At 42.5% G+C, this 25,327-nt stretch overlaps 1 protein-coding gene across 4 annotated transcripts in view; it reads right to left on the bottom strand.

Annotated features, from left to right (window-relative positions):
* LOC127643240 (ceramide transfer protein-like) overlaps window positions 1-15,440 on the bottom strand; it is a 36,514-nt gene extending 21,074 nt beyond the window's left edge. For all 4 annotated transcript variants that reach the window (XM_052125897.1, XM_052125899.1, XM_052125898.1 and 1 more), the window contains exons 1-3: window positions 14,973-15,440; window positions 13,366-13,500; window positions 6,154-6,270 (exon numbers count right to left, since the gene is read on the bottom strand). In XM_052125897.1, the coding sequence (XP_051981857.1) occupies window positions 6,154-6,270; window positions 13,366-13,500; window positions 14,973-15,059 (339 nt within the window). In that variant the 5' untranslated portion in view covers window positions 15,060-15,440. The remainder of the gene's footprint in view (window positions 1-6,153; window positions 6,271-13,365; window positions 13,501-14,972) is intronic.
* Between the last annotated feature and the right edge of the window lie 9,887 nt (window positions 15,441-25,327).

Raw genomic sequence — 25,327 nt, 5'->3', positions numbered from 1 at the left:
TCTTTCCAAACACAAGACAAATTTCCAGATTCGACTTTCAGGCGGTCACAGAATTCCCAGTTCTCTATCCAAACACTTCTAGAATTCCCAATGTTCTTTTTGGACCCTCGCAGAATTCCCAGTCCTGTCTCTTTACACTCCCAGAATTCCCAGATGTCCCTCTCCAAACACTCCCAGAATTCCCAGCTCTCTGAATGAAGACCATTCACTAGCACATGGACGAGCAGGCATGGAGGAGGAGATGAATGTTTATTTTTCTTTTCTCACAGATTTAAAGCAGCGATAAAGCCATTAGCATTCGCAATAATGTGAAGAAATTGCATGAGGTGGGTTTCTGAGGCAATATAAATGGCAGAGAGATTTGATGTTGGGTATGCAAAGAATGTGGAGGGATTGTGAGAGAAGCGTGTATGAAAGAGAGAGAGAGAGAGACACAGAGAGAGGAGAGAGTCTTTAGCAAACAGTGAAACTCCCACAACTGCAACATGCTTCATTCACCCCTCAATGAGCACCCACAAACTTAACTGTTATAAAATCAATATCTTCCAGAAAGCATAATCTAATCTAGTTCAAGATTAAGCTTGTGTGTTTGAGAGATACAGTAGAATGTTAGACCTCTCCTTAGTGATGATTCCTTAGATGCTGTTGGGCGTGTACACTTTCTCTTTCTATGTCCCATATGCTGTATTCCACGGCTCAGCACTGATCTTAAAATGGAATAATACATTACAGCACCAAAACTATGTGGGGTTAAACCCTGGTTTAAATCCAGCCTCTTTATTTCTGTTAGAAGTCTTTTGCTGTAGCCGTTTGAGTGCAGTGCTTTCAAAGCAGCTGATGCCTCTTCAGATGACTGAAAATACTCATGCATTATTCATTAAGCTGGACAACTGCAAGCAGAAAAAGACCATCCACCCCAGCCTGTATCACCCACACACACAAGCTCACCTCTGTAAATGGTGTGTCGTGGTAAACAATGCTGACCTGGGCATCACTAGCCTCTATTGCACTCTTCAGATGTGGAAATTAATGCTTCAAGCTACTGCTTTTAGATTTCATGCTGCACGGAGCAGAATCAAAGGCGGATTGCAACAGATTCATCAGGTCAGTTTGTTGCTTAGATAAGAGATTGTTGATGGAGGGGGGGTGGGGATGGACATTGGCAAGGATATGGCTAATGCATTATATGTGGTACTATTAAAGGGATAGTGCATCCAACTTAGTTTATAAGCAAAATGACAGCCTCAGTCACCATTCACTCTTATTGCATCTTAGTTCAATACAATAAAAGTGAATTGTGACTGAGGCCGTAATTCTACCTAACATTTCCTTTTGTGTTCCATGGAAGAAAGAAAGTAACCTGGTTTTGGAACAACATAATAGTGAGTAAATTATGACAGAACTTTCATTTTTGGGTGAACTTGACCTTTTTTATGAGCTAACGCAAGTACTTTCCTCACATTATAAGTAATATAGAACCATTGCTTTTTTTATAATAAGGGTGTATTTTATGTGACACTTCTGTTGCAGGAGTAAGTGTAAACCAGATAACATTATGCAGAATCACACTAACTCAAATGAAAGCAGCTGGTGAGGGGTCAAAACTACAAAGAAAAGCCACAGAACTGCAACAGAGAGACAACAGCAACTCTATGAGAGTGATGTTAAAGGGTTAGTTCACCCAAAAATGACTTACTTTCTTCAGCGGAACACATTTGAAGAAAAATGTAAAAATATCTTAGCGCAGTATGTCCTTAAAATGCAAGTGGATGGTGATCCGACTTTTGAAGCTCCAAAAAGAACAAACAGTCAGCATAAACGTCATCCATACAACACCAGTGGTTAATGTCTTAAAAGTGGCATGATCGCTTTTGGTGCAAAAAGATACATATGAGTACTTTTTAACTATAAAGTATCGCATCTGGTCAACAGCAGGATTCAAATGTGATGTAATCGCATTGACATGTTCACGCGAGAACTGACGCACGTGTGACACCCAGAAGAACAGTGCCATTTCCAATCGCTGTACAGACGCTTTATTGGTTTTGGTTTAGATCTGTGTTTCTATCTGGTTGTGTTTCACAATGGTGCATTTGTTTGCTTATCCTGGATGTCTCAATCAAGAGAAAAATGTGAGATTACATCCGTAACATGCCAACATGAATACGTCACAAAAGAGACTGCATGAACTGCATAAATGCACATACTGCTGCTGACCAGAAGTGATGGTTTATAGTTAAAAAGTAGTTTAATATTGCTGAGAAACGGTACCCTGTTTCTAAACATTCAGACCCTTCAGGCCTTCAGAGGAGCATTTAAATGAGGATGCACAAGACTGTATGACAACATCATTAGGGTAAGTAAATATTGACAATTTAAAATTCTGGTGTGAAATATTACTTCAATAGACCAGAACGCATCTTGCTTGCAGTCATAAAGCTCTTTCAGAGGCTGAGTTGGAAATGGCATTGCCTATTCTACTCTTATACTTGTTATACAGTATATAGCAGAAAGAGTAAGAGCAGTATGGTTGAATGCCAGTCACATGACCACAAATCCACTCTTCACCAACAGATGGCACAAGTGGTCATTAGTGTACAACTGCCAGTGAACATTTACGGTCAAGAACAAATAGTTTCCCCAACATTGTATTAAAAGGATAGTTCACCCAAAAATCTAAATTCTCTCATTCTTTACCCTCATGCCATCCCAGATATGTATGACTTTCATTATTCAGCAGAACACAAAGAGTTTTTTCTGTAGGTCCATGTAATACAAGTGAAAGGTGATCAGACACTTGTCACTCCAAAAATCACGTAATGGAAACATAGAAGTAATCAATAAGACTCCAGTGGTCTAATCCAGATCTTCAGAAGCAATATATATTAGTTGTGGATGAGAAACAAATCAGTCCCTTTTTTTTTTTAACTCTATATCTCCACTTTAACTTTCACTTTCAAATGTGAAAGTAAAACTTAACATGTGTCTTTTAGATGTAAAAGTGAAAGTGGAGATTTAGAGTAAAACAGGAACTTATTTGTTTCTCACCCACACCTATTATATTGCTTCTGAAGACACGGATTAAACTTGAGATATGTAAAAAAAACAAATATCTTTGTGTTCTGCAGAAGAAAGACTTAACAACCAAACTTGCTTTCCAGTTCCCATAACTCAAAGCTTCAGTTCATGTCTTTATGACCTTTAAAACAATCAAAATTGCTTACACAAAGTGTAATGCTTAGTCCTCACTCCAATCCATGACACACCAAAATGAAACAAAGTTTTACATTTTGAAATGTTTCAGCAACTGTTTCTGCTTTGCCTAAAAAGTCCACACACACCCAACGACTGTCAGAAAAAAACAACTACTAACATACACACCCTTTCATGGACCCAAACACCAGCTGTGTAGCATCAGTAGAACTCTACACTCCTTTTATTGAGTTTAGTCTCACACATGTGAGAGCCATTCAGATCAGCACATTCCTCAGGACCCTCCCTCTGTTAATCTCCCTCAACACATGATACGTCACCGCAAACCACTGTCAGACTTAACATGCACAATAAATCATTCATTTCTGCTCACCCAAAAGAATTATAACCAACATTGTGTCACTCACATTGCTATAAAAGGTCTCCACAGATAGCTCATGGTACTTTCAAATGACAACATAAAGAAATGATAGTCAAATAAAGAGAGCGTGCAGGACACATTCCACTGCACCGTCCTGCCAACACTCTCCGTCCCTCAACAAAGGGAATAAAACCCTGGGTCGGGTTCTGCCAAATAAGCTTAACCACTCACTATCTTGAACTACAGTAAAATATTCAATTAAAATTTGTATCTAATTAATTACATGATGTGCAGATTAATTAATCGCAATTCAATCACATTCCAATAATGACTAAGAAAGGCCTGCAAATAAAAGGTAATATAGAATAATTAAAATAAATACAATATATAGGCCTAATACATCTGATAAGTAATATACTATACATTACACCATATTGTGGCAGCAGACAAGTAAAGCATTCAGAAAATACAAAAAGTTGGTAAAAAGTTGGTCTATTTATTAATGTCTGAGTCGGATGCTTTTTGGAGCATCTCACTTTAGTTGCATCACGTTTCGCTAGTTTTTAAAGAGTTTTTGGTCATAAGCTCTGTGGTTTTAGGATGGTGGGTTGAAGATAAACACATTTTGAAACTTTGAAAAACCTGTTTCGAGATCCCTGCATTCTGTTGTGCTAACACCAGCTGTCATTGAGCGCAAAAGCACTTCTGTGAAAGACTAAGCTGCCTGTTTTTGGTTTGACTAGGCGTGCTGCCTGTACTGCATCAGGGTGATACATCAAGCTTGAATTGCTCCAACCATAGGAACTTTCCTTATTACAGAATTAATGTAAATTAAATAATAGGCCTGTGTGTAATTTTTAGCTTTGGTAATTTGTGTGGATGACACTCATGACATAGATTTATGCAACAGCACAATTCGTTATTCGTCTTGCATCAAACTACATCCAAAGAAAAAACCTCAAACAAAGGTGATCGGAGTAAACACACACACAAAAAAAGTTTTTAAATGAAGATGGTTATTTATTGAAGAAAGAAAATTAGCCAATACCAACTGGGCATGTGTGAAAATGTATTTGCCCCTTTAGTTAATAAATCACCAAATCTATGAAGCTGCATTCATAATGGGGTTCAGCTGGACTAGACACACCCAGACTGGATTACTGCTGGTCCTGCTCAATCAAATCAACACCTAAATAGAACTTTTTCAGCAGCATAAAGTTAGCTAAAAGGTCTCACCCAGTAGCACACTATTCTAAGGTTGAAAGAAATTCCAGAAATGATGAGGAAAAAGGTGATTAAAAATCAATTACAAAGCTATTTCAAAAGGCTCTCAGACTGCACAGTGAGAGTCATTATCTCCAAATGGAGAACACACACAGTAGTGAACCTTCCCAGAAGTGGCCGACCTTCCAAAAATTCCTCCAAGATCACAGCGACAACTCATCTAGGAGGTCACAAAAAAGGCAAGGAAAAAATCCAAGGAACTGCAGGCCTCTCTCGCATCAATAAATGTCACCGTTCATGATTACACTCTGAAAGACACTGGCCAAAAATGGCATCCATGGAAGAGTGGCAAATCAAAAACCACTGTTAATCTGGAAAAACATTACGCTTGTTTGAATTTTGCCAAAACACACCTTGATGATCCTCAAACCTTTTGGGAGAATGTTCTGTGGACCGATGAGTCGAAAGTGGACCTGTTTGGAAGAAGGGGTCAATATTCAAGTTTTATTCAATATTCAAGTTTTGGAGTGGCCTAGTCAAAGTCCTGACTTGAACCCAATGGATATGCTGTGGCAGAACCTTAAACGGGCATTTCATACTTGAAAACCCTCCAATGTGGCTGAACTAAAACAGTTCTGCAAAGAAGAGTGGGCCAAAACTCCACCACAGTGTTGTGAAAGACTGATATTCAGTTATCAGAAGTGTATGGTTGCAATTATTGCTGCTAAAGGTGGCACAACCAGCTATTATGTTTAAGGTGGCAGTTTGATATACACATGTTCACTCAGGTTGCCTTTGTTTTATGTTATATCGATTTTGAAGATCTAAAACAATTTAGTATGAAAAAACTAAGAAAAAAAAAATACACTGTAAAAAAAAAATTAAGACAAGTATTTTTGTCTTGTTTTCCTGAAAAATTATCCAAACATTCTTAAAACTTGATTGATTTACTTGTCATGCAAAATGGTATAAGATATTATTTCTTGTTTTAAGAGAAATCTGACAAAGTTAAGTAAACTGTAACAAAAAAAATTGATACCCCATTGGCAAACAGTTTTATCTTGTTTTAAGCACTTGTGTTACTAGAGTTGGTTATATTTTTCTCAAAACAAGACTTAAAATCTTACGGAAGCTTACTTGTCAAGTAAATAAATCATGTTTTAAGAATGTTGAGATATTTTCCTAGAAATCACTTGTGCAAAGGCTTTGAACAGTTTTTAGAAATTACACATAATAGAATGAATCTGTAATAACGTCAAATTGAATAAATGAGTTGACAACAAAAACTGAAATTTTTTATCAAAAGAAACATTGACAGTTCTTATAGAAAGCAGTGCGTCTAGTAAGGAGCTCACCTTGTGAAGTTCAATGGTATCAATCCACTGCTGCTGGAGTAAAGGATGTTCAGCCCTCAGGTACCAGACACTGTCATTCACACTGATGTCAAAGCGGCATTCATCAAACTCATGGGGCTGAAAGAGGATTACAAATAATCCAATCAATCATCAGAGCTGGAAAAAGAACAACAGATATCAATGAAGATGGGACTTTATCTGGCATCTATGGACCACATTTATTCCTTTCTGTATTTCATCATTTCTGTGCTCTTGTCTCCTGCTAATCCTAATGAAAACGTCTTTCTGCTGCCTCATGATGAATTTGCATCTATTGAATAGGTGGCATGCTTTAAGAATGCAGATTGTACATGAAGCATATTTATGTAACAGAGTATTTTTAAACTGTTGAAATTGTAAAATTTCGACTGCAGAGGATCGTGCGGGAGAGAGAGATCGTTAACGGACATGTCCGTCATGTGTGTGTTTGTCTTTTAAGTTTATCATTAAAACTATTATTTATATTATCAAGCCGGTTCTCGCCGCCTCCTTTCCATTGATCCCTTTACACTGGTGCCGAAACCCGGGAAGGAGGAGGGATGCCCGTCGCGGAGTCCTCGACACTGCCGTCCACCCAGGGGAGCGCCGCTGCCATCCACCGGGGGAGGGAGTAGACCGACCGCCCAGACGCGTTGAACAGCCTCCGTCCGCAAGGCGAGTGGGGACAGGACTCCCCGACCGCATGGAGTGATAGAGCCGCTGCCAGTGGCAGAGGAGAGCCCTGCCATCCCCCAGAAATGCGGAGGGGTCGATGGAAGACCGCCGTCCGCGAGGGGAGGAGGGAAGCATCTCCCCGACCGCCTGGAGCGGTAGGGCCGCTGCCAGGGGCGGAGGAGAGTCCCCACGAGTTGCCGAGAACGCAGAGGGGCGTTCTTTCCACCGGGGGTCGTGAGTCTGACGCCAGTCTACCCGGGGAGAAGCGGCTGTCGTCCGCCTGAGAGGGTGGAGTAGTGATCGAGGACCATGCAATGGTGTATCGGAGAACCGGCGAGTAGGTTTTTTTATTTTATTTTCATCTCTCTCTCTCTCTCCCTCTCCTCTCTCTCTCTCTCTCTGCTGCTCTGCGTTGGTCTTTTCCCTCTCTTTTAAATTTGACAGTGTTTTTTGGGGGGTACTACACTGTTACAGGAAGTACCCCCCCAGTTTTATTATTTCTGTTTCCCTCCCCTTGTGGCAGGACAGAGGGTGGGGCCGGGTCGTGATCCTACACACCCGGTCCCCTATTAGGCTAATCAAGCCTCCGAGAGGGATAAAGGTCGACTGCAGAGGATCATGCTGGAGAGAGCGATCGTTAACGGACATGTCTGTCATGCGTGTGTTTGTCTTTTAAGTTTATCATTAAAACTATTATTTATATTAACAAGCCGGTTCTCGCCTCCTCCTTTCCATTGATCCCTTTATGATCATATTATTTAGCCGCTCACCTGGGCTGCAAGGTTTCGCGGCACATAAACTTTGAAAACAAATGCTTTAATATGCTTAAATATGCAGCCTGGTCTCATGAAATTTATGTGAACATGACAACATTTAAACAATTCAAAATTCATGTTCTGTATTTCTCATTTGGTTGCAGGTTTTCAGCAAATGTCCAGCTGGGGATGTCAAAAGCATGAAAATGGTGTTTGTGGCGAGGAGGGCGGGGCCGTGACTACGCACGCCCGGCCCACAATCGGGCTACTCAGCCGAGGAGAGGAAATAAGTTTGTCGAGAGAAACTATTATGTTGTTCTGACAAAACATTGTCCGAAAGTTTAAAATAGTTTTAAATACTTTACGTAAGACATTTATACAGGTTTTACAGTAAAAAAGAAAGAAAGAAAGAAAGAAAGAAAAAAGAGAGCAGATTAAAGTGTGCAAATTTTGACAGCTGAAGTTTTGATACATTTGAATAAAGGCTTAAATGAGGTCTTAGCGGGGCTTTTCGATGGAAGAACAATAATAGTAGTCAAGTTGCGTGGTCATTCAAAACAGAATTTCACCCCCCCAAAAAAATGACAAAACGAACACTATATTTGAACCCCACACCTTTCAGCTCTTTGAGGCTCTCACAATGGAGGGTAAAGTCTTTGAAGGAAATAGGGTATAGGGATGATCCCTTCTGAATGGAACGCGAGTTAAAAAGATATACCAGAGCGAGCCAGAACTGCCTGAACTCTGAAGAATTTCACCAAACCCATGTATTACTGTATTTGTTAAATTCATCAATATTACTAAGTGTTTGATGAAGTTAAAATATTTAATAACTAAAAGAAAATTGGACCTAGGGTCCATGCAAGTCATAATTTTGTGCCATACACAAAAGGTGCGGTGTCTACCTCCTATGCCCTTTTACAAAATCTGGATGCTACAACAACTGACTCATCAGGATGGCTTGGGGAGAGGAACTGGGGATGGAAATCTCAGGAGATATGGGAAGACATTTTGGACAATATTCATCATAGCTCAAATCAATGCAAGGCACAAGTTGATTCAGTTTAAAGTAGTACACAGGCTACACTTCTCTATGGATAAATTACATACGATTTTTCCAGAAGTATCATCGCTGTGCAGCAAATGCACTGTTGAGAAGGGGTCACTGTCTCATGTCAAAAAGTGCTGTCATTTTGGGGCCTTATATTAGGGTTTATGTCAAAAGCATTCAACAGGGAGGTCACAGTATACCCGCTTACAGTTCTGGTTTGGGATGTAAACCCAGAAAGCTCATATAGCAGACTTGAGGCACAAGCGGTTTCACCATGTACAATATTAGGCAGGAAATTGATATTGCAACATTGGAAGTGAGGTAATACCCACATTTGAAATGTGGCTCAGAGAACTAGATAACCTTTTACATCTTGGAAAGACTATTTTTATAATTTCTAAGAAATTTGAAATTATAAAAGATATGGGAACCTCATGTGTTATCTTGTGCCTGATAGGCACCATTTGTGCTATTTTAATTTTCTCCCTTTTCTTTTACTAACACACAGGGACATTTGGCAGACTACATACTGTATGTATGTATGTATGCATGTATAAGTCACTCAAATCAACAATGTACTTGTTTCTTTTCTTCTTTTTGTTATTTCTTTGAGGTTGCTGTTCCACTTTCAAAGTAACGGAATTGTAATTGCTCGTGTCCACCAACAATTTGTGTTATTTGTGTTGTCTGTTACTAAAAACAATTAAAAAAATTAATTACAATTTGGTGCATTCTATTTTTTAGAAAATAATTTTTATTTTTATTTATTTTTTTTTACAATTTAAATGTGCAGTCTGTCATTTTTTTATGTCTGGGATTAACATTGACACCTAGGAAGCATGAATACAGCATTACTAAAACGCAAACGTTTTCAGTTACCAATGCCATTGTAGAAATTCACTGTTCACAGTCAGCCGTTATTAATATAATCCAAGAGTGAAAGGGCCAAATAACAGGGCAGTTACAGAGATTAAGTGAGTAGTATTAGCCTGGTCATGTGATCCTAACATGTCAGCCCCCATGAGACGCTTCAGATGCATCTTCTATGCTGTAAAGATTGCTTAAGGTATAGTTCACCCAAAACTGCAATTTATGTCATCATTTAATTACCTTCATCATGTTGTATCAAATGTTCAAATGCCTTTCTTTTTTCTATGGACAAAAGCACATTTTAGGCAGAATGATGGCCTCTCAGTCACCATTCCCTTCTTTGTATTTTTTTCACATACAGTGAAAGTGAATGGAGACTGAATGGTGACTGATGTCAGTCCCTAACACTCTACCTAAGACATACTTGTGTGTTCCATGGAAGAAAGTCAAATGGGTGAGTACATTACAGAATTATCATTTGAGAGTTATCTCTTTAATGGTAAATGGTCTGCACTTATATAGCGCTTTTTTCTAACCTCAGAGGTTACCAAAGCGCTTTACACTGTGTCCCAATCACCCATTCACACACACATTCACACAGAGCTGCCATGCAAGGCGCTACCATTGGGAGCAACTTGGGGTTCAGTGTCTTGCCCAAGGACACTTCGGCATGTGGGCGTCGAGTGGGCCGGGATTCAAACCACCAACCCTGCGATTAGCAGCCGACCCGCTCTACCACCTGAGCCACAGCCGCCCCCGTTTATGTTTTATAGGTTTTTTCCCATGCTTGTGACAACATGCTGTTGTTAAACCAGCATTTTTAGTGATCTGTAGAACAGAGAAAGTGCATTGATCCAGGTCAGAACAGATGAATGTTCTTCATCAGTGTTTGGGGAATATCTCCTGTAATCATCTGTTTTCTGGCCTGATCTTAAAGCCTCCACACACACACACACACACACACACACACACACACACACACACACACACACACACACACACACACACACACACACACACACACACACACACACACACACACACACACACACACGCGTTGTGTTTCCGTGTTTTATGGGGACTTTCCATAGACATAATGGTTTTTATACTGTACAAACTTTATATTATATCCCCTAAACCTAACCCTACCCCTAAACCTAACCCTCACAGAAAACTTTCTGCATTTTTACATTTTCAAAAAACATAATTTAGTATGATTTATAAGCTGTTTTCCTCATGGGGACTGACAAAATGTCCCCACAAGGTCAAAAAGTTCGGGTTTTACTATCCTTATGGGGACATTTGGTCCCCACAAAGTGATAAATACACACACACACACACACACACACACACACACTTCAACCAAACATGTGAGCAGCACAGACATTCCAGAGGGGAGTGACTCTGTTTCAAAGACTTCCAGGGTTTCTGGCCTTGATTCACAAGGATTTCTGTACAGATAAGACCATGTGTGTACATTGAGCATTGGAAGAAAATTTTGACCAAAACTAGAGTCTGAAATATTCATGTTCATTCTCTTTTTTGAAGGAGAATCTACTCCATGTATGTTAAGCATCTCTATCTTCATTGATTTCCATCTATCACCTTTTTCAGAGACTCTGAACTAAACCTTAGGGACAGTTTACACTGAATGCCTTTTGAATCCATTCACATTGTTTGCTTTACAGTACAAGAACATATTTGATCTTAACGGCCCCTAAATGTTCATGACCTTCAACTGCAGCTTATTAGACCAGGTTCATTGTACAGGTATTCAGATTGAAGTTAGATTCAGCACAACATCCCTTAGAAACAGAGCCGGATTATCCATAAGGGCACTTGGGCCAGTGCCCAGGGGCACCAACCATTCACAACCACTAGGGGGCACCACATGACACAAGCTTTAAAAATATTTTTCGTAAATTGTTATATTATTAACTTGAAATTCTTGAAAGACCATACATAACTTGTTTATGAACACTAATTTAACAATAATAATAATAATAATAATAAATTATAAATAAATGAAGATTACATGACCACTATCACTCCCCCCCCTCCCCAATCTGTCACAGTTGAGTTGGTCCACAACAATTACGAGCAAATGTGTAATTTTTTTAACGGCTACTACAGAAAATGAATCAAAATCCAAAATGGACAGACGGCAATTGAGTGGTTACGCAAAAAGAAGATTAAAGAAAGAGAAGGATGCTTGACGTTTAGCTACAATAAAAAATGTTCCAGGGATCGACAAATTTTTTGTTAAATCACTAGTTTTTTGGGAGAACACGGGAAATGCAGACACCAGCAGCACTAAGTCTGACACCGCTGGCGCTGCTAGCGGGGGAGATGCAGCAGCTGCTAATGTTAGTCAGGGCGTCGGCGATGACCGCCAGGCGAATGAGGATATTCTCCTTGTCCTTGGGGAGACAGGAGCGAGGAAGACTTCGGGTGAGGAAGAGGACATTAATGAAGATAAATATTAGGGGTGGGGCGGTACATGTAAGTTATTCGTATTGAACCGAAACGGTACGGGCGTCACATCTCGGTGCACGAATTTACACGGAGAATACACGGTATAAAAATAAATAAAACTAAATAGCGATACATATCGCTCTATTTCGTATAATGAACAGTCTGATCAAGATTGCAATGCTGGAGTGTGTGTGTTTGTGTGTGCGCGCGCATGATCGAACTTTTTTTTTGGGGGGCCTTTTGAGGTATAGTGCCCAGGGCACCACACTGTCTTGATACGGCCCTGCTTAGAAACCACAACTCTGATATGCTGTCCATAAGCATCATGCATATCAGGGTTTTGGCACTACTTTAAAAACAGGTTTCCGTTATTGGAACAGGCAAAGCAAGAACTGCTCGCTGTTCAACTTTTTTACCACAATGATATATTTGATATGCCCCTCACAGGAAGTTCCTGCAGTTCTCCCTGTTCTTATCCTCAAGATTAATTTAAATCACTCAATGCTAGAACAATGTAGCAATAGTGCTTAAACTTAAAGACAAAGTCTACAATAAAGCTAGACATTTCCTTGCAATCTTACAGCCAGTTAACAAATCTTCCGCAATTCTCCAATACAAAGTTTGGATAACTATATTTTAAAATAATTTACAAACAATTGGGACATAGGCTAGTTCATTTTTTGCATGCTTTTACAAAGTTTGGTACTCCAAGGTACTTTTTATGTGCTGCATTTGTCTGTAACTTGATACAGTGCATAGTACAATTTAAAGAGCATAGTCAAATTGTGCACGAGTTCCACTAGTTTATGCAAAGCAGAATTTGACGTACCTTGGGTTGAACCTAAAATTTGGACCATTTAAGTAACGGATATTAATAATTCAAAAACAAAACCTTTGATAGGCTATGTCTGTTTTATAAACTAAACATAAACTAAACAGAGTGTACACTTGTTCTTTCTACTCAACCAAATCTTCTGCTTTGTCTAACTTTCCTTAAAACAATCAGGCTATTCAGGAGAAACCCCCAAAACAAGTATGACTGCTTCCCACTGACAACAGCAGACAGATTAACACTGCATGATGAGCAGGAAACATCACTGCTCAAACATTTCAGCACCTAACATCACCATGGCTTTGATAATGCCATTAAGGTGATTATTCATTTACTTGCCACAAGATTAGACAACTGCTAAAACAGCATTGTGCTAAAATAATAAGTGTATAGGACACCAGTAGCCCAAAACATTGTGTGTAGTGTTGTGTTTGTCGATGTGGCACCTGCTACAATCATGTTTGCATGTGTTGTGTTCTGTTTTTTCCAGATAATCTTTCAGAATAGAAATAAAGGAGAGAAGAGATCAGCCTTACCGTGATGACAGCCTTGCTGAGACAGATGGACCCTCTGCAGCCATACTCCTTCTCATCGGCAGATCTGTAGTAACTGAGAATATTTCCCTTCAGCACGACCCAGCGGTCCTGCCATCCATGAATGTAGTTAGTCCACTGCAGAAAAACAAACAATTATTTATTTACAGATTTTTGGACACTTGTAATGTATGAATGTCACTTCATTAGATTAAATATAAAAACCAGGTGGCATTTTTTGTCAGGAATGATAGAAAAAGCATACCTTTCAATCTAAACATTTAAAAAAAGAAGCTAAAATGCTAAAAATAAATATATAATGCGTTCTGTTCAAAATTTAAAGGAATAGTTCACGAAAAATGTAAACTCTCTCATCATTTTCAAAAAGCACATAAAAGCAGCATAAAAGTAATTGGTGTGGATAAGAATGTTATGCCCTTTTTTTAGTTTAAATTCTCCTACCTGCCCAGTAGCGTGATTTGCATGACGAATCACAAAAAACAAAACAAAAGAAGAACTCTTAGGATAGGAGAGTGCTTAGGAGTGCTGGCGAAAGTGGACATATTTGGTAAAAAAGAAATACTTAAATATGGATCTGTGTCTCACCCACACCCATCATATCGCTTCTGTCGACATGAATTTAACCACTGGAGTCGTATACATTATATTTATGCTGCCTTAAAAGTGCTTTTTGAAGCTTCAGAGTTCTGGTCACCATTCACTTGCATTACATGGACCAACAGAGCTGAGATATTCTTCTACAAATCTTTGTTTGTGTTCTGCAGAGGAAAGTAAGTCACATCTGAGATGGCATGATGGTGAAAAAATGAGAGAATTTTCATTTTGGGGTGAAATATCCCTTTAAGACAACGTATTTGGACAGAGTTTGATATGGTTGTCAAAATGTCCAAAGTTAATGTAATAACATCTCCTTACATCTAAACATACATACATACACACACATACATACAGTATAAATGACCTTAGCACCAGTGGGATAATAGCAAAAAAGCACAACAAAAAGTCACATTTGTTTTGAGAATTTTTTTTTTTTTTATTCTGAGAACAGCTTGTTTTTTTTTTTTTTCTCATTTTCTTATCTAATACAATAAAATCCATTAAGTGTCCAATATACTTTGTGGACTGTTTATCATACAGGCTGTTCAAGACTGACTTTTTAAGTAATTGCATCATAAAGATTATTACACATTCCTAAAGGTCCAAGACTTCAAAGTTCAACAATTAAGGTGACTTTAGTTGAACTGAACTGTCAGCAAACCAACAGAACACATTTTTGCAACATAAAACAGGCTTTTCCACAGATGCAAGGCAAGCATTAAAAATCTAGGGATTTCCTCTAGCAAAGTTGTGTTGTTGAAACCTCTTAACTCGCTGAAACATAAGAGAATAACATAGGAAACATAAAATGAAGAACATAAGTTTAGTCTCATAGAGTTGAAGTGTCACTCATCTGTTATTGATTGTATTGTGAGCGACACAAAACTTGCGAGTTGCGTCGTCTACATAAAGGCAAACGAACGAGTCTCACTTGCTGTTTTACCCAACTGAATGTTGTTAAAGTTAATGCTTTAGCAGTGATCGTTTATTACCTTACTCAGAGTGCCGCCAAGCTCGTCCAGCAGCTCTGACTCCGGATCCAAATCCTCATCTGAACCCGACGAGCTGCAGTCCGACATCAGGACAGATGATAGCGGGAAAAGTTCTGTTTTTAATTTGAATAGATCGTGTCACAAGTTAAAGCAATAGATCACCAAGAGTGGCTCTGAAAATCACTTGATGTCCGATGTAAACAGAGGCCAGGTGTTCAAGCCCATCCTACTCCAGTTTGAAAGTCCTCGTCCTGTCTAATCTAAACTAATGACGACATCCAGCGATCAGCTGAACTAAGTTTGTGTCTTCAGCGCTGCACTTCGACCCTCAGTCCATGAGATTTATGTGAGCAGTGTTGTAATAGATACAAATAGAACAAATCTTCATGTTTATCGCAAAGATTCACTCGTGTTTGACATACAGTGTCAACATTCGCCTGTAACACACGCGTGGTCGTATCCTCTGGTTTTTAAAGTTCTGGCTTTTTAATATCACCCCCTCTCGGTAGTACAGTATTACGTAGACTATATTTTCCCCCCTCACCTATGCTTGTTAGTTACCTTAAAGGTGCACTCAGTATTTTTTCCTCATTTAAAACTTTTACCATCAAAGAAATGAATAGTAATTTTGAAATGTAGCTATGTATAAAATCATGCACACTTGCATGAGATGAAGACTCCAGTCATATCAGTAATCTTATAAAATCTGTTTTATTCTACATGGAGAGGGTCCCCCTCATGGGGGCTGCCATATTATGATCACATGACCAGCTGAATCCTACTCAATTAATCTCAGTAACCACACTGTTGTTGGTCATGTTCACACATGGATTCAATTAATCATGGCTGACTGTGGATAAAGAATTTCTACAATGGCATTGGTCACTTAAAACAATTGCGTTTGAATGATGCTGTATCCATGCCACTAGGTGTCAGTGTCCAAGAGGACGTCCTTAAAAATTAATGAGTACAATTTAAAATGATCTTTTGAAACTTGTCAAAAATAATCTTAAAACAGGTTAGAAAGCATACCAAAAATTACCACAGTATAACCATGGCCTTTAAGCATGGTATCATGGTGATACTGTGTTTTTATTTGACAAATAGGCTATGGGTTGATTTGTATTAAAATTAAGAGATTTCAAAATTTTTGTTTTGAAAGTCAAGTCACATTAAAACTGACTTGGAAACTTGTTTCTTATATGCCTACCATTATTTTTGGTACTTTTTAATCTGCTTTTATGTAGGCCTGTATATTTTAATGTGTCACCATTGTCCCAGGCCTAGATTTGTTTATATACTTTACAATGAAATTCCATTATAAAAATCTGTATTACATTTAAAACTATGATAATCTAAACAAAGACTGAAATAAACATTTTCAATATTTATTGGGTGTAAATTATTTATATACATTTTCCAAAAATGATGACCGTTCCGGTCCCACAGTTATTGTGCCATTTACACCACACCAAATGATTTTGCCCCTAATAAAGTTTTATTTATTTATTTAATGTACTTGTTAACAAAGTTGACAAAAGTGCCAGTGACGAGGATGCTTGAGATGAAATATGAGACATGTGATGTGTGAAGAAAACAAATACAATAAGGTAAATACAATTTATGAGCAGAATATTTTAGTTAATAATTAAGCTGTAATTTTGCCAAAATATACAAAAAGTGTCACAATATTATTTGTGTAGGATACATGAAATGTGAGCCCTGACATGTTATATGCTGGAAATTACACTGTGATGGTATTTTCAAGATCACCAAGAACTTCAAGGAGAGAGGTTCAACCGCATTGAAGAAGGCTTTATTTAGCATAAGTTATTTTCTCTGATGAAGCCCCCTTCCAACTGTTTGGGACATCTAGAAAATGTATAGTCTGGAGAAGAAAAGGTGAATGCTACCATGAGTCCTGTGTTGTGCCAACAGTGAAGCATCCTGAGACCATCCATGTGTGGGGTTGCTTCATCCAAGGGAGTGGGCTCTCTCACAATTCTGCCCAAAACATTGCCATGAATAAAGGATGGTATCAAAACGTCCTGCTAGAGCAACTTCTCCCAACGATCCAGGAGCAATTTGGTGATGATCCGTGCATTTTCCAGCATGATGAAGCACCATGTCACAAGGCAAGAGTGATAACGAAGATCTATACATTGAAATTGTGGATCCGTGGCCAAGCAACTCCCCAGATCTTAATCCCATAGAACATGTGGTCAATCCTCAAAAGGCGAGTGGACAAGCAGAAGCCCACAAATTGTGATCAACTATGAGCACTAAAAAGTCTTTATGTCAAGAATGGATCGCCATCAGTCAGGATTTGGCCCAGAAGCTGAAATCCAGCATGCAAGAGTGAATTGTATAGGTTATGAAGAACAAGGGTCAACACTGTAAATATTGACTCTTTGAATGTTTTTGCCAATAAAAGCCCTTAAAACTTATGAAATGCTTATCATTGTTTTCCATTATACCATAGAAACATGTGAACAAATAATCTACAAATACTGAAGCAGCAAACTTTGCAAAACACAATTTATGTTACTGCCAATACTTTGGCCACGGCTGTATATATATATATATATATATATATATATATATATATATATATATATATATATATTTGTATTAATGTAATGTGTATAAAACAAATTAAGTATTATAGTAGTAATTGTAATGTGTATATCTTGCATGTACACATCATAAATCATTTATGGTTATAAGTTCAATAAAAATCACTGTGATATTGTGTTAATTTCTTAAGTATGGAACATGCTTAATTTTTATGAAAATTATGTCAAAAAGTAAACAAAATCTTAATAATTAAAAAGAGCTTTCCAAAAACTTTCTTCATGCAAAACGCAATTTCTTATTATTTTCTTTTGAAAGTACAATGGGATATTTAGTGGGACAGGTAGGCTAACTTCTAAACCAGACTTTACTTCAGGGCCCACTATAAGCAGAGGGATGTAAGAGCATCTTGTAGAACTGACTGTGCTCCATAACTAGATCCCTGTGATTAGCAGCGAATAATAAAACGTTTGGTTATGTATGTAACCTCCGTTCCCCGAGGGAGGGAACGACACGTTGTGTCGGAGAAGCGACACTAGGGGTCTCTCTTGAGTGCCGATATTCACCTCTGACCTATTGAAAAGGGCCAATGAGAGTTGGCAGTCAGTATTTGCATACCCCACCCCCGCATACGGGTATTTAAGCGGGGCAAATACGGAAGTTTAGTCAGGATTTTTCTGAGGAGCCGGAAATGGTCCGGCCACAACAGTGGCTCGGTTCAGCGACATGGCGGAGGAAAGACACAACGTGTCGTTCCCTCCCTCAGGGAACGGAGGTTACATACGTAACCAAACGTTCCCCTTCTGTCGCTCTCTCCACGTTGTGTCGGAGAAGCGACACTAGGGGACCCATTCCAATCTTGCCATGCGCTGAACCGTGTACGTGAACCGCCGATACAGAGGCGGGCAGGGATTTCATCCAGTGCCGCGCATCGTCTGTACCTGGCTGCACGTACCCTTCCCCAGTGCCCCATAAGAACATCGGAATCCTTCTAGTTACCCTGGGAGGGGAACAAGGCTATGTTTGCCAACATGGGAACGGGCCAGCCTGGCTGGGCCTCTTTCTCTCTATGTTTCTCGCATAGAGCAATCACGGCCAGGGCCCTTACACGCATATAGGGAAGGGGTCTTACCCAGACCCTCGCGGAGACCACACCTGCCCTTTTTCTTGGGGAGGAAAAGTGGTAGACACGTCACACGGCCGTCTTAGGGCTCATGTGGAAAGTATGGTGCGGTGGTAGATCCAGCCTCGAAGGGGGAGTTGCTACAGCACGGCGACCGGGCAGCTGTAACTGCCTAAGGGAGACACGGGGTCCGCTCGTAGGGGACAGAACCGTGGAATTACACACAGGGGGAGTCCGAGCAGGAGGCCTTACCTGTGGAGCACCTATACCAGTACAGGGTAGCCATCAGGGTACCCGCAGTGGCTTGGGTCGGCGAGTTCCTCCGCTGAACCGCGGACCTGGAGGGCTGGGGAGGAATCGACCAGGGTCCCGACTCGGAGTGGGACTTTACCTTGATGTCAGGAAAAGGGTGCTGGGCGCAAGCGATCCACCCGGCCGGTCGGTCTACATGTTACCGAGTTCTATGGGCTCGGACCTGACAAAACACGAGACGCAACCGACTCAACGCGGAGGCTGTAAAACCTTGCGAAGGTGTTGTGTGTTGCCCAACCCGCGGCTCTACAGATGTCTGCTAGGGAGGTGTCCCCCAAAGCAGAAAAAGAGCTGCTCAGAGCGTCTAGTGCTCTGTGTGCAGTCCAGGTAAATGCGCAGGGCACGCACTGGACATAGCAACGAAAGGGCTGGGTCTGCCTCCTCCCAGGGCAGCGCTTGCAGGTTCACTACCTGATCTTGGAAGGGTGTGGTAGGAACCTTGGGCACATAGCCCGGTCGCGGTCTTAGGATCACAGACGTATCTGCAGGACCGAACTCCAGGCAAGTGTCGCTGACAGAGAACGCTTGCAGGTCCCCGACCCTCTTGATAGAGGCGAGCGCGATCAGCAGGGCCGTCTTAAGAGAGAGGGCCCTGAGTCCAATTGATTCAAGCGGCTCGAAGGGAGGTCTCTGGAGTCCTGCCAAGACTACCGAGAGATCCCAGGAGGGAACTAGGCCTGGCCGGGAGGGATTCAACCTCCGGGCGCCTCTCAGGGACCTGAGGATCAGGTCGTGCTTACCCAAAGACTTGCCGTCTACAGGATCGTGGTGGGCGGCAATGGCGGCAACATACACCTTGAGGGTGGACGGGGACAGCCTCCTGTCCAGCCTCTCCTGTAGGAACAGGAGCACTGACCCGATCGCGCATCTCTGCGGGTCTTCAGTTCGGAAAGAACACCAATCTGAGAACAAACGGCACTTTAGGGCGTAAAGGTGCCTGGTAGAGGGGGCTCTGGCTTGGTTGATTGTATTCACAACGGTCGGCGGTAAGCCGGCTAGCTCTTCCGCATCCCGTCCAGGGACCAGACGTGGAGGTTCCAGAGGTCTGGGCGCGGGTGCCAGAGCGTGCCCCGTCCCTGAGAGAGGAGGTCCTTTCTCAGGGGAATTCGCCAGGGAGGAGCTGTCGCGAGAAGCCTGAGTTCCGAGAACCAAGTCCGAGTGGGGCAGTAGGGGGCCACTAACGTGACTTGCTCCTCGTCCTCCCTGACCTTGCACAGCACCGGTGCAAGAAGGCTCACTGGGGGAAATGCGTACTTGCGCAGCCCCGAGGGCCAGCTGTGTGCCAGCGCGTCTGTCCCGAGGGGAGCCTCTGTTAGGGCATACCAGAGTGGGCAGTGGGAGGTTTCCTGGGAGGCAAACAGGTCTACCTGGGCCTTGCCAAACTGTTCCCAAATCAGCTGGACTGACTGGGGGTGAAGCCTCCACTCCCCGCCGGGCAGGCGTTGTCGTGATAGCGCGTCCGCTACAACGTTGAGCTTGCCGGGGATGTGAGTGGCACGCAGCGACTTGAGTCACTGCTGGCTCCATAGGAGGAGACGGCGGGCGAGTTGTGACATGTGGCGGGAGCGTACGCCGCCTTGGCGATTTATGTACGTCACCACCGTGGTGCTGTCCGATCTCACGAGAACATGTTTGTCCCGAACTAACGGGAGGAACTTCCTGAGAGAAAGGACGGTCAGCAACTCCAGGCAATTGATGTGCCAACGCAGCGGGGCCCTTTTCCAACGGCCCGATGCTGCGTGCCCACTGCACACGGCACCCCACCCGGACCGGGAGGCGTCGGTTGTGACCAGAACGCGTCGGGACACCTGCTGCAGGGGCACCCCTGCCCGAAAAATGCAGAGGTCTGTCCAGGGTCGGAGTGTTTTGAGGCAGGCGGGGGTGATCCTTACCCGATGCGTGCCGTGGTGCTATGCTTGTCTGTGAGCTTGCACTTTTCCCAGTTGACCTGAAGCCCCAAGCTGCTAAGGTGCCGGAGCACCTGGTCTCTGTGTGCGCATAGTAACTCTCGAGAGTGTGCTAGGATGAGCCAGTCGTCGAGGTAGTTGAGAATGCGGATGTCGGCTACTCGTAGCGGGGCAAGGGCCGCCTCTGCGACCTTCGTGAAGACGCGAGGGGACAGAGACAGGCCGAAAGGGAGGACTTTGTACTGAAACGCCTGGCCGTTGAACGTGAACCATCAGACGGGTCGGTGTCGTGGCAGAATTGAGACGTGGAAGTACGCGTCCTTCAGGTCTACCGCTGCGAACCAATCTAGATGCTGAACACCAGCCAGAATATTCATGAGCATCTTGAACGGGAGTTTTAACAAGGCCCGATTGAAAACTCGCAGGTCCAGGATTGGTCGTAAGCCGCCGCCTTTCTTGGGTACAATGAAGTAAGGGCTGTAGAAACCCTTCCTCATTTCGGTTGGAGGGACGGGCTCTACCGCGCCCTTGGCTAAGAGGGTCGTGATTTCCATGCGCAGGGAACTGGCATGCTCGCCGTGTACTGCGGAAAAGCAGACGCCCCTGAAGGGGGGCGGGAGGCGGGCAAACTGAATTGCGTAACCGAGTCGAATGGTCCGGTGCAGCCAGCGTGATGCGTTGGGAAGCGAAAGCCACGCTTCCCAGCTCTGCGCTAGGGGCACCAAAGGGACGAGTATTTTGGACGTACCGGCGGGCCTCGCAGCGGGGCGGAACAGGTAATGCAGCGTCGGGCGGCTTCGTTGCGGCCTGAGGCTGAGGTGCTGAGAATAGACTCAAAGCACTTACCTTGCTCCGCGCGCCCAGCAGGGGGCAGGTTTGTGACTGAGGAGGAGGCCTGATGTTGGCGTCCTCTGGACTCATCTGAACCGGCCGGCCGGGGGACAGTCGTGGGCAGGCAGAAGGCGGGATCGCCGCGTCCGGTGTACCGGGACTGTCGTAATCTGAAAGCATATTGCCGTGAGAACGGCATTTGCGGGCCAGGTGACCCAGAGGCAAAGGAAATAGCTCTTTTATTGAGAATGTGGGTACCACAGCCCCCCCGTCTCCGCCATCGAGGGTGGTGAGAGTAGAGCGGGTGGCACCTAGACGAGCGGAGAGCGGGGCTCTCCACGTAGACGTCAGCTCGTCATGCACCTCCGGGAAAAACGGGACCGGGGGATGCGAGGCCGCGAACGGCGCGCTGTCCCCAGGAACCAGTCATACAACCGTGAAGGCTGTGGGGAGGATGGAGGGTTCCAATCCAACCCCACGCTCACGGCGGCCTGGGAAAGCATGTCAGACATCTGAGCGTCGGCCTCAGCCTGGGCCTGCTGGCCCGAGCGGCAGTCCAGGGAGTCCTCGGCATCAGACATCACACTCTCCGATGCAGCGGCGAGCTCATCTGCTTCGGGCTCGGGAGGATAGACAGCCGGGCCGTGAGGCGATCCGCTATCGCCGCTGAGCGTAGACGGGACCAGCGAGCGTGTCGGGAACGGGAGGTTCGCGGGGGCTACCCGCGAAACTGCACCCGCTGCCGCCCCCAAATCGCCCCCAGCGCCAACCGCATCATCCTCAATCCTGTGGGAAGAAGGAGCAATGCGGGGTGCAGCTGGGGTGGCTTGCTCTCTGTTGAAAGCAAACCGCAACCGCAACGTGGTCATGGTCATGTTCTCGCAGTGAGAACATGAGCCATCCACAAACACCGCCTCGGTGTGATCGCGGCCCAAACACACGAGACAGCGCCTGTGGCCGTCTGAAGCGGAGAGCACTCTACCGCATCCAGGAACAACACAGGGGCGGAAGGGCATCTTGAAAAAGACACGTCCTGAAAAGGATGTTCAACGGCGCTGTGTTTTGCTCTTTTAGAGAAATTACTCTTTTAATAGAACTTTTTTAAATACACAATGTGTGTGTGTGTGTCTGCGCTGTCGAAGCGCTCAGGGGCAACAATGCACGTCGTGCAATGCTTGAAGGAGAAAGCTGCTGTTGTGCGCCGTCAAGATCCAACAGCATGCAGATCGTCAGAGGAAACAGGAACGTTTGAGTGGTGTGTAACTCGCAGCAAACTGCAGACAGACCATCGGCTCCGAAGAAATTTTTGACTAAACTTCTGTATTTGCCCCGCTTAAATACCCGTATGCGGGGGCGGGGTATGCAAATACTGACTGCCAACTCTCATTGGCCCTTTTCAATAGGTCAGAGGTGAATATCGGCGCTCAAGAGAGACCCCTAGTGTCGCTTCTCCGACACAACGTGGAGAGAGCGACAGAAGGGGAACTGTGCTGTTCCAGTGTCTCAGAGAGCAGCAATCACCTCTCCTACGAAAGAATGACATGGTGTGTCATAACATCAAACCCATTTTTATAAAACAGCACTTGAACAGCTGGCGACCAGGTCTGCTCACGTAACATGCTGTCTGTTTCAGAACACATAGCATAGTAAAAGGCTCTTATTTTTCTGATCTCTTGCTCTGTGAAGTTGCCACTACAGTTTTTGGTGAAGGTAGAGAAGTAATCCACAGGGTGCATATCTTAAGACCGCAACCACTTCCGCACAGACACTTGCTCATAAAAAACCTTTGAGAGAAAACACAATCAGTGTTGCAGTGGGTCAGATAAGCCTTATAAAACTGCTCTCTCGAAACAAGACAAGATAAGCTTGCCACTATGGAACTCTCCCTGAAATGAGTATACTATAGATAAATAGCAATCATAACTAGCCAATAATGAAACTAAATATACAAGCATAATAAAAGCGCAGAGTATATTGTTTAGAATTACCATTTGCAACCCTTTTTACTTTTGTAATGTTTATTTCTAAGTAAAACAGGATATTCAAAGGGAGAAAACTAAGACGGGACTTGATTTTAAGCATCTGGAATTGACTGGTCATGAAAAGTGAAAAGTTTCATATCAGAATGAAGTTAAAAACAATGATTAAAAAGCTACTTGCTCGCATGTCTTTACTTTTCTTCAGGAGTTAAAAGGGGTCTTCATATTTGTTTAACTGACTTACACTTATGAATCATACACAATAAACCAGGAAACCAGGAATTTGTATTAAGAGATTAAACTGAGTACATTTTTATTTAATATTGACTTGTATTTACAATATTGAGGTGTACTCACAAAAATGTTATATGCATATATTTTGTGTACTAGTATGTGTCACTCTCAGTGTCTGATCAAGCAGAAATGTTATTCTGATAAACAATTAGCATAAAAAAACAGACAAATATGTTTAAATATGATTTCAGGATGTGGCATGGGTGCGTGGTCATGTGTCTGTCTGCGGGAGAGGGAAAGCAGTAAGGCCCGTCACCTGGGCTGTATTTACTGTAAAACACCTGTCTCTCATTATAGTGATGGTGGAGGGAGACCTGATAAGGCACACCAGAGCGGGACAGAATCGTGCCGACATGCTCTCCTTAAGGTAAAGTCCGCACTTTGTGGGGTGGGGGGCAGGTGGCTGGTGGCTGGTGCTGTTTATTAGATGCAAGCTCTCCTTCAGGGAGATAAAGTACAGTACCATTGAGAAGGAGTGTCTTGCGATTAAGTGTGCTGTTCTTACCCTCTGCTACTACCTGCTGGGACGGGCCTTCACCCTCTTTTCCAATCACACTCCTCTGCAGTGGCTCCACCGCATGAAGGATATTAAAGCATGGATCACCCGTTGGTATGACACTTCGAGACATTTTTTTTCTGTTTAATCTGATTGTGTGGAGAAATAAACCTCAACTTTTCACTCTCTCCTGACTCCTCCATTGCCCACAATCAAAGATCCTTTACACAAGAATATTAACAACTGCTTCATGAGCTACAGTGGCCACAAAAACTATTTCACACCAATTAAGCCACACAAAATGTATGAATTTGTGTTAGATAACAATTAAAAAAACAAGTAACATCTGCAAGAAAATGATGATTGACCTTTTCTCAGAATTAACTTTATATAAACCATTTTGTTTTTCTTTTAATCAACTTGTCCCAAGAAATGTTTAGTGGGTATACTGTGTAAAGTCAGTTGTCCTTAAATTCACGCACATGTATTAGCAGATTAACCACTGGTGTAGTTCATCAAATTAAAGACATAGTTAACACATACATATAAATTCTCTCTTCTTTTACTCAATATTTCATCAGATAAATATTTGGAAAAATATTTAAGTCCTTTTTGTACTATAAATTCTACTCCCTGCCCAATATGTGGCGATATTCATGAAGAATGTGAATCGCAAAAAGCAAAAGATGAATGTGGAAGTGAAAGAGGAGATTTATAATTAAAAAAGGATGTAAATATCGATCTGTTTCTCACCCATACCGATCATATCGCTTCAGAAGACATGGATTAAACCAAGCATTACAAAGTTTTGATTACATTCACTTGCATTGCATGGACGT

The sequence above is a fragment of the Xyrauchen texanus genome, chromosome 4 (genome assembly GCF_025860055.1).
Source record: "Xyrauchen texanus isolate HMW12.3.18 chromosome 4, RBS_HiC_50CHRs, whole genome shotgun sequence".
NCBI classification, from domain to species: Eukaryota; Metazoa; Chordata; class Actinopteri; order Cypriniformes; family Catostomidae; genus Xyrauchen; species Xyrauchen texanus.
Note: the sequence above shows the minus strand (reverse complement) of the source record. Positions and strands in the feature narration are given on the sequence as shown.